The sequence below is a fragment of the Halyomorpha halys genome, unplaced genomic scaffold (genome assembly GCF_000696795.3).
Source record: "Halyomorpha halys isolate HHAL.00 unplaced genomic scaffold, Hhal_1.1 Scaffold8.1, whole genome shotgun sequence".
Taxonomy (NCBI): domain Eukaryota; kingdom Metazoa; phylum Arthropoda; class Insecta; order Hemiptera; family Pentatomidae; genus Halyomorpha; species Halyomorpha halys.
Window position 1 is genome coordinate 2,237,533 of NW_027111933.1, and position 13,316 is coordinate 2,250,848.

At 29.9% G+C, this 13,316-nt stretch overlaps 1 protein-coding gene across 2 annotated transcripts in view; it reads left to right on the plus strand.

Annotated features, from left to right (window-relative positions):
- The first annotated feature begins 1,619 nt into the window (after window positions 1-1,619).
- The window catches only part of LOC106677918 (uncharacterized), a 15,013-nt gene continuing 3,316 nt past the window's right edge, over window positions 1,620-13,316 (plus strand). Inside the window, exons 1-5 of one of the 2 annotated variants that reach the window (XM_014416147.3) lie at window positions 1,620-2,475; window positions 2,579-2,727; window positions 7,722-7,864; window positions 10,805-10,910; window positions 11,663-11,777. In XM_014416147.3, the coding sequence (XP_014271633.1) occupies window positions 2,579-2,727; window positions 7,722-7,864; window positions 10,805-10,910; window positions 11,663-11,777 (513 nt within the window). In that variant the 5' untranslated portion in view covers window positions 1,620-2,475. The remainder of the gene's footprint in view (window positions 2,476-2,578; window positions 2,728-7,721; window positions 7,865-10,804; window positions 10,911-11,662; window positions 11,778-13,316) is intronic. The other variant, XR_010844054.1, reaches the window with a different exon arrangement.

Sequence of the window (13,316 nt, forward strand, 5' to 3'; positions counted from 1 at the left end):
TAGGGTCCCTTTATATATATTGAGCCTTTTGTATGTTTTCAGCATCTTAGAAAAGTCGAAAGGATACTAATATGTTTGAAATCGGAAGATTTATAATACATCGATAACCATGCGTGCGATCATAAAATCGATAACGTTTTCGTTAGCTGCGTCTTAAGAAACATATAAGAAGACCCCAATATATTAGAAATCAGAAAAGTTAGAATAAATCAATAGTATTTTCATATTTTGCATATCACAAAAATATAGATGGACACTAATATATTAGGAATCAGAAAATTTAAAATAAATCAATAAGCGATTTTAAAATCGATAGGATTTTTTTTTCTACTGGTTTGATAACGTGTAATAGGACCCTCCTACATTGGATATCGAAAGTGCTAAAAAATAAGCGAATTAAAAAAAAAAATCTTGTTATTTGAATAATATTGTATTCGACTAATTTTTCATTCGATTATTTTTTTAATCGATTGAAATAATATTTCAAATATTCGAACACAGAAGTATTCAAATTGTTTTGTCGTATTTTTATTTGAATAATTAAAATTATAAATTGTATTCGTCTCTCGTCAATCGAATATAAACTTGGAATAAAAATGTATTCGTCTCTGGTAAGAAGCCCACCTTTATAGGGTTAGGTTTGGAGGAGATCTTATGGTTTAGCGTGGACAAGCTTAGACTGCATTCAGAACTCTTCATAGGTTGTTGCAGTATTTTTTTTAAAATATTTCTGAAATGTTTAATATCAATAAATGTACTTTAAATTAGTTCAATGAGATGTTTAATAGATATTGGCAAACGCATGTAATACCTACAAAATGAAAAAGGATACTAGTATTTCCAGTAAAGAAACTAATTATACTATGAGGAGAATACCGGTAGGAGAGAATTAATGATGTTTACCGAAAGGGTTAGCCGAGGTTCCTCGGTTGCCCATACACAACCTCCGACCCTTCAATTACACAAATGAACAGAGCGGTTGTTGGCTTCGGCTAATTGGAGAGATAGAACGATCCCGGTTCAACCAAAGTCAATATGACATCTGTAAACTTTACCCTTTCCACTCTCTACCATTATCAATCTGTCTAAATACCTTTTCTCGATGAATTACAGCTGTGGCGTAGGGAGGTTTCAAACTGAACGTAGTATTTTTACAAATAGTGGATTGAGTAAAAAAAATTGTAAAGATCTTATATTGATGATTGTGCCATAGATTAACTTGTATTGAGATGCGATACACTGGAAGAAAATGTATTGTACATAATATATCTTGACCAACGTTGATGATGAAAAAGTTAAGTATCCATTAAAAACAAGACTCAGTTGGATTATGCCAATCACAAAATTATGTTTTCAGACGATATTTCTTGTATTGTCGAAAAGTTAAATTTAATCTAACTGTCTGAAGATTTATTTTGATATACAAATTTTTTGACCGTTTTCCATTTATCAAGTGAAATCAGGTTTTGGAGAGATTAACAGAGAATGTTTTTAAGGATTAGAGAAAATGAAAACCAAGATAAGGATTAGAAAAAAAAATACCAATTTTCGAATGTTTAGTAAGTAAGCTACATCATGTGTTCCTAACTCACGGGTTCGAATCCAATTGTTGTAGATAATTATTTATTGTGTTTCTGATGCCGTGAGTCGACCCTGTGGGTTCGGGAGCCTTTCTGAGACACGTCCAGCATCAATTAATTGTTGAGTGAGATCATGAACAAATCACCTCCTTTTACAACAGTGGGTCAAGAAAAAGAACTTCCTTACAGAGTACTGAACCTCTCTCTCTTGATTTGATGTGGTACAGGTTTTTAGGCATGCTACGATAAATTGTAAATTGTATTGACAATTCACGATAAATTGTGGAGTAAAAGGAGTTCTGAGAAAGTGAAAAGAAGAACCACTGCAAATTTTTAATGAACGGATTTTTTTTTTTCGTAATCCAACTGTCTTAATACCTACGATCTGAATCTCCATATTTGATTGTTCTGTTATTACGATTAACCTTCTATGGATCCCTTTTGGCTTTTAAGGGAATACTAACAGGATCAACTAGTGTAATATCTTGTACTCACTCGTCCTATTATTCTCTAGCACGTACATGACATTTTGAGAAACATAATTCTGTCAGCGGTTTTTACCATCTAGTTCTAGCCTATAATTAATTTTTCTACATTAAGATCACTTCAGTTTTCACAGAAAGAATAAATATTAAAGTGAAATTATTGTATTGGTATTCGAAACGGCCCTTTAATATGAGTATAATATTGTCGGTATCATTTACAAGAATATTTAATTCTATTAAAATTGTCAACGTTTTAATTCTTCTCTGTTTGCTGGAGATTCTACTTCCATATCATTGATCAATACATAAATCGATCGTCAGACGCTCAATTCGATTATTAACTAATAAAACTTACTTAGACAGGTTAGGTCAACTTGCACAGAAGTAAATTTGTATTTTCGTCTCAAATCGTAAGAGAATTTTGTTTTTATTTTGTAAATATTTCAGCTGAAAATACTTTCAAGATTTCCCTTTCTTAACATTTTTCATTTATTTGTTTCAATAATTTTATAGATGACTAAAAATACAGACGGAAATATTATTTTTAGAAGACATTTCTGCCAAGACGATAAACTTATGGACATCCTCATGTCCTTGCAGATCATAGACCCAGAGAACATCATAAAACTAGCCAACAAACGAAACCTTTCTAAGTTTTGCAAGTGAGTCTCCATTAGTTTAAATTTAAATTGTCAATCAAAATTTAGATTCATAAATATTTTATTTTTTTGGCAGATGAGTAAAAAGGTTAGAGCATTTCCTTCATTTATATACAAAAATAATATTATTCTTGCAAACTATCTACCAGAAAAACAAGTTTATTAATATTTTTTTTAAAGCTTTTGATTCAAAAATCAAACATCTTTGATTTTTTAATTAAAAGCAGTGATTAGAATGGACATCATCTCTAAGCCATTCTCTCCTGCCTTGATATTGACATTAACTGACTCCACAGAACTCCTATTCAACTTTATTATTATCAATTTTTATATAGTGAGTGATAATTCGTTTTATTTTATGGGGCATTTTTTGATTTTTTGGAGAATTTTAAGTCTGGGATTGAATTGTCTTATGTGTCTAAGGTTGGCTTATACGGCCGACTTAATTAGAACGGTGAAATGTGGTTGTATTTAATATTTATTTTTCAAGGAAGATGGTTAGATTCCTTCCTTTTCTTGAATGATCATCATTTAGCATTTAACAATCTGCCGAGGCACATTTAAAAAATCATCGAAAGTGGTCAGTGTCAAATTTTATCTTGAAGGCAGTAAAAATAATGAGATGACGTTGAATGAATATTTAATGACTAAAAATTTTATGTCTGATGTTGTTTGCGGTTTGATATTTTTTTTTATAACATATGATTGGCTTAAGGCTTATGTAACCTGAGAGATTGTTTTAGAAAAGGGTTTTCCAACATACGAAGCAAAATTAAAATTCCTGTGACAAGATTGCGGACTATATAATAATTAAACCTAAAAGTATCCATAAGGTTTGTGTGTTAGATAAAGTTATCAATAAGACCAAAAGTAGTAACATTTCTTCGTATTGGCCAAGAAATTGTTATACACGAATAAGGAAAATATTTTTATTATTTATCAATCAATACAAACATTCCAATAACAATCAATATACATATTTAGGGTGAACATTGTGATCAACCATATGCTTCAGCTGACGAACGATTATCGACCTCTAGTTCTGTTGTAGCCAATATCATGAGATAAAATTAAGATACGTCAGTAATCAGTAATCGACGAAAACACGCTTTCACATAGGAACTTATTAATCACATTTTTAGTCCTATGTTCGAAAGTTTGGAAATATCTCTTTAGAAAACAATTTGAAAAATCATGAGCGAGTTCTTTCCTGTTCAATAGAAAGATGTCAGCTTGTATATCACATTATGCAAGTCGATGAATAGGTGGTTGGTCTTCGATTGTAGCTTCAAGAGGATTATTATAAAGCATTAGACCACTTTTGATTTAATTGAACCTAAATAAATCGATTAATTATACTAATTAGTATATATAACCATTTTGTACTGGCAATAAATGTTTTTAAATAGATATAAAAATAAATCTGACTAAATTTTTGAAAAATAACAAAACAGATTTAAATTATATTAAACTCTAATCATTATGAAAATTAATTAAATCAACAAACATCCATATTATTTGACTTCATCTTATTAAAAAAAAATTTTTTTCTTTTTGACTTCAGAAAATTATTCCATATAATGAAAATAAATTAAATTAATTTAAACATGAAGAACATTAATATAAAACAATTTCAATAACACAGTATAAAACACAAAAGTCATTGTACATATTCAATTTTACTTTTTAAAATGTTCAAATAACATAAAATTATTTAAATTAACTTCATTTAATAATATTATGAATTCAAATACAAATTAATACTTATAATAAATATATCTAGCAAAGAAATTAAATAAATTAAAATCATAATCCAATTTATATTCTAATTCTTATAGATATATTTTTTTTGAAACAGTAAAACAATAACTTTTTCTTTTAATTATAATTTTATATTGTGATTAATTAAAAATAATCCTATTTTACATGATATTTCTCTTTTACCAATGTCAATTTATTGTTCAAGGCAACAGTCAATATTTTTGATTTTGACATATACATTTGTGTGAGCGTGTTTGTAAATGCTCTCAGAGAGAAATCAGACAAATGTTAACAAAATATAGTTCATTATAATTAACAATACTAATAAAGTTCCCTAAGGACAAGGGGTCTCTAGAAATAAGAGATGACGAAGACAAAACCAGATTTAATAGATTTTTTTGGGGGGGGGGGGGATATTAGGCTGTTTTAAACGTTTAAATCTATTCAGATCTATAAAACTTTTTCTCAATTGATTTGCATATTATCCCTATCAAAAGAAATTCTGCCCAACCTTTATTAGAATACTGAGGCAATAATAACAATGAAAAACAAGCTATGTAGGACAGACCATTAAACTCTGAGAAGTAAGTTGCTATGAACGAATAATTTTTGTTCGATGGAAACAATAGCCTATAGATCACAACCGTAGGACAAAAGCACTTGTCAGCAATCGCCAGGGGCCTCACCAACTGGCAGGTAAGATGTTTTTTAGCTGAGCTATCTAATATTTTAGTTTTATAGTTCATTCAACTTGCCTATTTACCAGCAATAGAGCAACAAAAAAATTCTTATATAAAAATCTAAGGCAGACTAGATCTTGTTAGAGTAAGCACATGCTCTTTAGATAATCTTTTTCCCAGGCCAATAAATATTTGAGGATTTCTTTAATTCTTCTGTATTTAAGGTTTAGATAGGCTCTTCGAGACAAGCATGCCTTGGGAATTGGCCAATCTCCTTTATGTAGAACCATGACTCTTATAATTGCTGAATATGGTATTTATGAGAGAGTTATGGATGATCATAATCCTAGAACCTTGATAGGGGAACGAACAAGTATCTACTCCAAAAACAGCTTTTGGAGAATAACTAAATCATCTGTGCAAAGGAATGACCAAACGTAAATATAACAAGTGATACAGCAGGAATTACGAAAAATAAAAAAGTGAGGGTTCAGGAAGAATGCAGAATTTAGAAAAAGATAATCAACGAGGATAAGATCGAAGAATGGATGATATGGAGAGAGGCTATTCCGAAAAGTTCATTATTCCGTACTCAAAATATGTTCCTACAAGGGTAAAGAGGATTTTGATCTGAGATTGACAAGGATGTAGATCTTAGGGTATTCCGTAAACTCTATAGTAGTTTTATAGTCTCGACCCGCCCAGTATTCGTAATGATGACTACATTGATAAGAACTGTAGGATCCGACGTCCTTACTGAATAGGAGTTTCCAGCTACGGTTAGGGAATGAGGTGAAGATAACTTTTAATGGATTAAGCATTTCATTTATGAATAGAAGGCGGCGTTAGTATCAGTCCATTTTAAGCAATGAACCCCAAGAGGAAGATTGGGAACACTGTACTAGGGTGATCAGAAGGTAAATACAGCCGTCGGTACATTTGGAAACTTTTGCATTACTACAAGGCATCAAAAATAATTGTGTGGAAATAATCAAGAGAAGACCACCAGGATGAAAAACTAAGTTATATTGAACTGCGCGAGCACGGATGGTGGAAGTGCCTCGAATTTTGACGTAATGATAAAAATAAATTAAAATAAAATTTAACCCATATACCCAATAAGGAATGTATATGGGATATGTACACAGAAGGTGGAAAAATTTAACGCTAAACACAGAGTGCACACTAACCTAAAGAGATAAACGACGAAAAATATCCGTATCTATTCAGCATCTAACGGGGAGAGGTAAGTAGAGAAATTGAGATAAAAAAAATATTCCTGCAGTAAATATTGACTGTATAAGGAAGATAATTAGAAGAAACCTATCAAGTTTAGGTCTTTAGCGTTGTTAAAGAATGAATTTGCATAACTGCTGCTTTAGAAAAAAGTTTTTTTTTTATTTGTATTTATTTAATTTAATTTACAACTGTACAAATTAATACAATAAGTAAATATGTTGCATGTTTCATATACACTTGAAAATCTTGGGAAGAAACCACCCATTGGTGGTACTTCAAACATTAATTTAAATTAGAAGGTCCCGTGGCCATCTTCTTTTCAGACGCCTCGGAGGATTATCAGGGATTGTTAAGGATGAAAGATTAAGAATTAATGGGTTAGAATGGTTAAGGAGTTTGGAATGAAAATACGCATATCTGTTTTGGGCCAAATCTGCAACGAATGGGACGTTAAGGTGTACAAAAAGTTAGAACACCCTACATCAACTATTTCTACCTTTTGCGTTATCTTCAGCATTTCGTAGAGATGTGAAACGAAGAAAGGACACGATTAGAGACTGAAACACACCTTGGAAACAAATAAGTTTAGTGTGAACAGTTGTACATAGATTTTACACATCAGTCTGACAAATATAAAAATGTACATTACATACTGAGCCAAGTTCTGACAAAACACGAATCGAACATTACCTTATCCACTTTCACCGATCACAAAACTATGTTATGAAATGTTATGCTATAACACAGAGAGGCGACACAAATGTGAAATCCTATGCTGTTCTGATAAAGCATTTTCAAAGAAATATAAAATATACTTGAACATTTTTTAAGCAAATTAATATTTAGCTCTAGGGAATCTGGAGTACCTGAACAACGGTTCTCCTATATCCTTTATATAATATATTTACATAATTATATGCTTTTTTCTTTAATTTTTTTCTGCCTTGTCCATTTCTTTTTTTCACTTGGTCTTTGGTTTTTAATTTTTTTACTAATATAATATTTGAACCTAATTTGACTATTGGATAAACAAAAACTTACAGATAATAAGCAGTATGTTATCGTGAATCGAAGAATTATAAAACTAAAGATCAATGTCTTGTAAGCTAGATTAATTTTTAAGAGTAGTAAACCGACAGATAAACACAGTTACCTGTGTCATTAAACTACAATGACAAGAAATCTCTAGATCGTGCCATTCAGCAATAAATATTTTCCATCTTCACTATCCGACAAGGCAACTCCGTCCTGGATTCAGGATGTTCCTCCAGCGTTTTCCTTTTCAGTCATCCTTAACAAGTGATTCTGTATGTCCAGGGACGTCGGCCGCCGGCTGAAGACAGCCTATGAACAGATGAGGGATTGCTCACTATCATCTTCACAGCGGATGTACGCCAACCTGATAGACGGAGTGGAGTCCCTTTATGAAACTATTTGCTTGAATGAACCTTACAAACACAGTAGGAATATTGTAATAACTATTTACCTCTGTATAAGTCATCATGACATTTCCTCTATATTTATATACAGCAGAAGTTTTTATTTTTAATAATTACCGTTTATTATTACATTTTTAATATCACTTCGTAACAGAAGACATGTTGTGAGCCTGAACTAACAGTAAGGCAAATATTATTTTCTGAAAGAAAATGCTATATTTTTGATCGAAATATTTATAGTTCATCGATCTAATAAAAATTAAAGCATCATACAATCATTTATTGTATGCCAACAATCGTATTACTAGAACTTTATTGCTATGTAGTAAAACATATTTTGCAAAAAACAGGAGAACATACTAAAAAATATATCGTTCATCTTGAAAAAATGTCCACCCCACTTGCTTGAATTTTTTAGAAGTAAAAATCCAACTTATTTTTTACGTTTTGCTTCATTTGATTGCACTATAACAATTATTTAGAAACATAGTTTTCTCATCAATGAATAACCTAAATTTTGTAGAATTATTTTTACAAGATTAATGCGTGAAGACCTTGCACACCTTGAAAAAATCAACAAGGAATATAAAATAATTCTTAAACAAATAATAGTACAAGAGCCCAAGAGGAGAAAAAAGGCAGTTATTTCACCCCAATTTTCGATTACTTAAATGAAAACTAGGTATAATTACTAGTCAAAATTGATGAGTCTGCCAAGTATAGGTAGGGGAAATAAAAAATGGCGGCTGTTTTAAAACGTTAAAAATAATTATTTTTTTATTCGGAACTCTATATCATTACAACTACCATCAACAATAGAAGATCTAAGAGAGCATCATAAAGTAGAGTAAATTTGCTAAAATTGAAGCCCAAATAGAGTTCAATAGTTCTCGAGGCATAGCTTTTTAAAAAGCAACATTTCATAAAAATGTTGTATGGAACGTACTGAAATATCAGTGGTTAGTTAATTTGTTTTGAGAAATCTTTATCTCAGGAACTATGTGACGTACAGATATCTATTAGCACTCAAATTAAAGCTAGTTTAATGAACTATAAAGTAGTTTATGATGTTTATTTTCATAGGAGTAGTAGTTTTCATGAAATTTGCTAAAATAAATTGATTTATAGTTGTTCAGACAAATTTTTATTTGCCAAATTTACATTCATATGTGAATATCATATAAACTACAACCCCTACGAAGATAAGTGTCCTAAACTACTTTATAGCAAGTATTTATTTATTTAATTTTGAGTGTTAGCAGACATATGTGCGTCTTATGGGTCTAGAGATATATATTTTTTAAAAAATACAACATTTTATACAAACAACTAGAAATCAACATTCAGTGAGTTTATTTAGTCAAATATCATAAAAATTACTACTCCTACAAAGATAAACTTAAATAGCTTTAATTTGAGTGCTGACCCGTGCGTTCAATGGTTTCTGAAATAAAGTTTTTTATAAATCAAACTTATTGTCCGAACAACTATAAATCAATTTATTTTAGCAAATATCATGAAAACTACTATTCCTACGAAGGTAACTACTTTATAGTGCATTAAACTAGCTTTAATTTGAGTGCTAATAGACATCTATACGTCACATAATTCCTGAGATATAGATTTCTCAAAATAAATTAACTAACTACTGTTATATTTTTATGAAATGTTGATTTTTAAAAAGCTATATCTCGAGAACTATTGGATGTAAATAGCTCTATTAGGGCTAATATTGCAGAAAATTTGCTCTTCTTTAAATAATGTTATTTTAGTATTTGTAGTTTTGTTGGTAGTTTTTAGGATATAGGGCTCCGAATGAAAAATTGTTTTTTAAGGTTTTGAAACAGCCGTCATTTTTTATTCCCTCTATCTATACTTGGCAGACTCATCATTTTGACTAGTAATTATACATATCTTTCATTATTGTAATAAAAAATTGGGTTGAGATAACAGCCTTTCTTTTCATTCCGGCTCTTGTACTATAAGTGATAAACTTTTTGTTTAGGAAATACGAAATAAAACCAAAACAGAAAACAAATATTGTGAAAATGAAGTAACATCCTTTTCGCCATGAAAGATTCAAAGGAGTGGCTTGGCAAAATGGGGAAGGTACTTGCAAGCCTTACGAAGTGGGTAAAACTAAAATCTTTGTGTTTATATTTTGTACATCAAATAATGGGCGAACCCAAGATCAAAACTGGAGGTGGACAACCACGGTCGTTCAGGTTGTGACATTTCAGCACGGAAAGGCGAATGAAACCAAAATTATAAATAATTAAAGGAGTGTTCTATTAGTTAATATTCCCCAAATGCTAGGTGTAACCGGTAATAAAATTAATTAATTCAACTTAAAAGCCGTACTGTCTAATCACTTCCTCATAGCACACAAATGTGAATTGCCTCTTATTCACATACTACCCCTATAAAGAATTGTTGATCCAATACCTATAAGCATTATTCTTACAAGTAGTAAAACATTGCAATTTGGTACAAACATGGTTCCTTAATTGAGAAAATCTCAAAATCCATATAGAAATTTCATCCGTAGTTTTTTATACTTCCGGAGAAAGGTGAGGTCAAAAAACAAAAACGAGCGCATTTTTAGAACTTTTCTAAAATTTTCACCTAGATCACTTTCTGATCCCTTTTTCGCTGGTTACTGGTTTATAATATTTAAAAAAATGATATTGGAAGAACGGTGCAACGTTGGTTGTGACATGATGCTGATTAAAAAAAAATCCAATAACATAAAAAAATTCGGAATTAGAGGTTGAAGACTTTTGAATTTGTAAATTTAGCGGCAGTATTAGATTGGAGAATGCAAAAAAAAAGATTTAAATTTAAAAAAAAACTTTATTAATAAGCAGTAAGGTATTATATATGCATGCGTTGTGTAAAATCAACTAATTTAAGATTATAAGTCCTAATTTAGTACTTGTAAAAATAATTTTGTATTTACAGAGTTTGAGGCACATTCTAGCTGTTTTAAAAAACTTTACAACGAACTGGACAACTGCGATGGCCCAAAGGATTGGGTAGAAGATTTCAACAAAACTAGATTATGTAAGTGAGTATCATCTTCAACGGTTGACTTTTGTATATGTTTACGATTCTGATACTGTTAGATGAATACTTTTTTTTTTCTTAATAAAGTTATTAAAAATGAAAACGTCTTTTTGGCTTTTACAAATTTTCTAAATATTTACTACTTTTTCACCAGATCTCGACCAAATCTTTGTGTATACATCAGTCGCTCTGGGCCCTGTTTCATAATGAAAGCTAGTAGTATTAGTTCAAGTATAGAAACTAGTGTGGTAATAATACTAATACTTATTTTTTCATGATAAGGATGAATATTAATGATATTACAGGAATTGTACAAGTCTGTGTAATTGAATTAAGATAAATCTACAAGACTAATAGTATTAGTTTGTACTTTATTATGAAACAGGGCCCAGATTGGTCAAACTGTTACTACGATGATTATACAATTAAAATAATTTCTGATTAATTACATTAATTTTTAATTTAATATTGTAAACTAAACCACAGTTGTAATTTCGTCTTTTAAGATGTACTACCTCTCAAGTCCGAAAAAGCAACAATAAGATTTGAATACCATTAAAATAGACGACTCCTGTCGTATTATCTTAACCTAACATTATCACATTATCATATATTTTAATTTTTTATCATTAGATAAACGTTAAAACCATACATTTTTTATTGATTTATTATTTAATTTAATCATTTATTTTTTGAATACATTATTATTATGGATACATTATTATAGATAGATATGATAATGATGTGTTTTAGGGCTTACGAAAACATTGTAGACTGCTATATGATAAAGGCTGCTTTGATCTGCGGCCCAGAAGCGGCCGACGTTTTTAAAAAACTCCTGATCAACGTCCTGAGAGCTACTGTGGTTGTAAGTTTTAGTTTTATTTGTTCGGTAACGTGTATGTATATATCCGTAAAATGAGTGCTTGAAATTATTTCTTATTTTTTATCGTAAAAAGCTAGACTTTTTCTCCACTATTTGTTATTGTCGGTTACGGATGATCGTGAAGACCAAAAAATGAAGTATTTCAATTTTTAAAAAAAATAATTCATATGAAAACAAATTTATTAAAAATTCTAGTTAGGAATAGCATGTTACAACATAAATTTTTATTGGATTTAGACCTATCCATGTTCAGAAATAAGGATCGAAAGATATTTGTGTTTTTATTTAAGATACCTACTTCTAAAAATTAATTCATTGATAAACTAACTTATCCAATCTTTTGCAATGTGGTCTTTATAATTAAAAAAAAATTCAAACAAAATAATACTCACACTTCGTTGATGTAGTATGACTATTCCTTTACGTTTAAATTTGACTAATTAGCTAAGTAAATTTATAATTTTAGTATAGTAAATATATTTGAATCCCAATGAATATATATTCAATTAATGAAAGATAATATTCCTAACTATTTTATTAATAATAGAGTCCAAGGTATCCTTCACACCCAGCTATACATATAGCATACCTCCTATATGTACGTACCAAATACCCACTAAAATCTTTACAAGAGGGTATGAAAAAAAAATATTAATAATAGAATCAATTATTATAATTATTTTATGTATAATAATTTCTAAAATACATACCAAGTAAAGCGGCAGGTTGTACTCCGTGATTTTATCTATGATTTGATTTATTGTGTGAAGATGTTCAATTGTAGTGGATTGAGGTCTGAAGCCAGAGTTATAGGTCTATAGTTTTCAATGTCTGTGGGATCTCCTTTTTTTTTTTTTTTACAATAACATTATTTTACTAGTACGAAACCTTTCTGTAGTACTCTATCAAATGAGAGTTTGCGCAGTTTAACAGGACAATTCTTTCCAAGAATAAGAATATCATGGGTAATTTCATCTTGGCCAGATATATTCCTTTTTTTTAAATCTATCCTATACAGAAAGCTTTTCTTTTCGGCCTTGTAGCAATATGTTGAAGGGTTGAGATTACATAACGATTCAAAGAATTTGGTTATTTCTGCTTATTTTATTTCTTCTTGTTTGGTAATTAATTTTTCCTGAATTCTGAGTTTAAGAATCAATTTGATTTTTATGTCCGATAATGCTGTAATTATGCGCCAGAAAATTGTAAATTTCTCTCATCTTCGAATTCTTTTAGTTCACACCTAACCTTCATGGCATATTTTTCATTTACCAATCTAATCAATAGATCTTTATTTGATGAAAGATAATATTTATGACTATTTTATCAATAATAGTAACAATCATCAATTATTTTAAGTTCATTAATTTCAAAAATCTAAAAAAAAATCGACAAAAATCAAATCCCCATTGGAATGGATTTGGTCCAAAAAGAACCGCAATAGCTCAATTGTCAAATATTTTGTTGGAAATCAACCAAAAAACCATCGCTCCAGAAAGCTGATTGATTAACAATACAAAA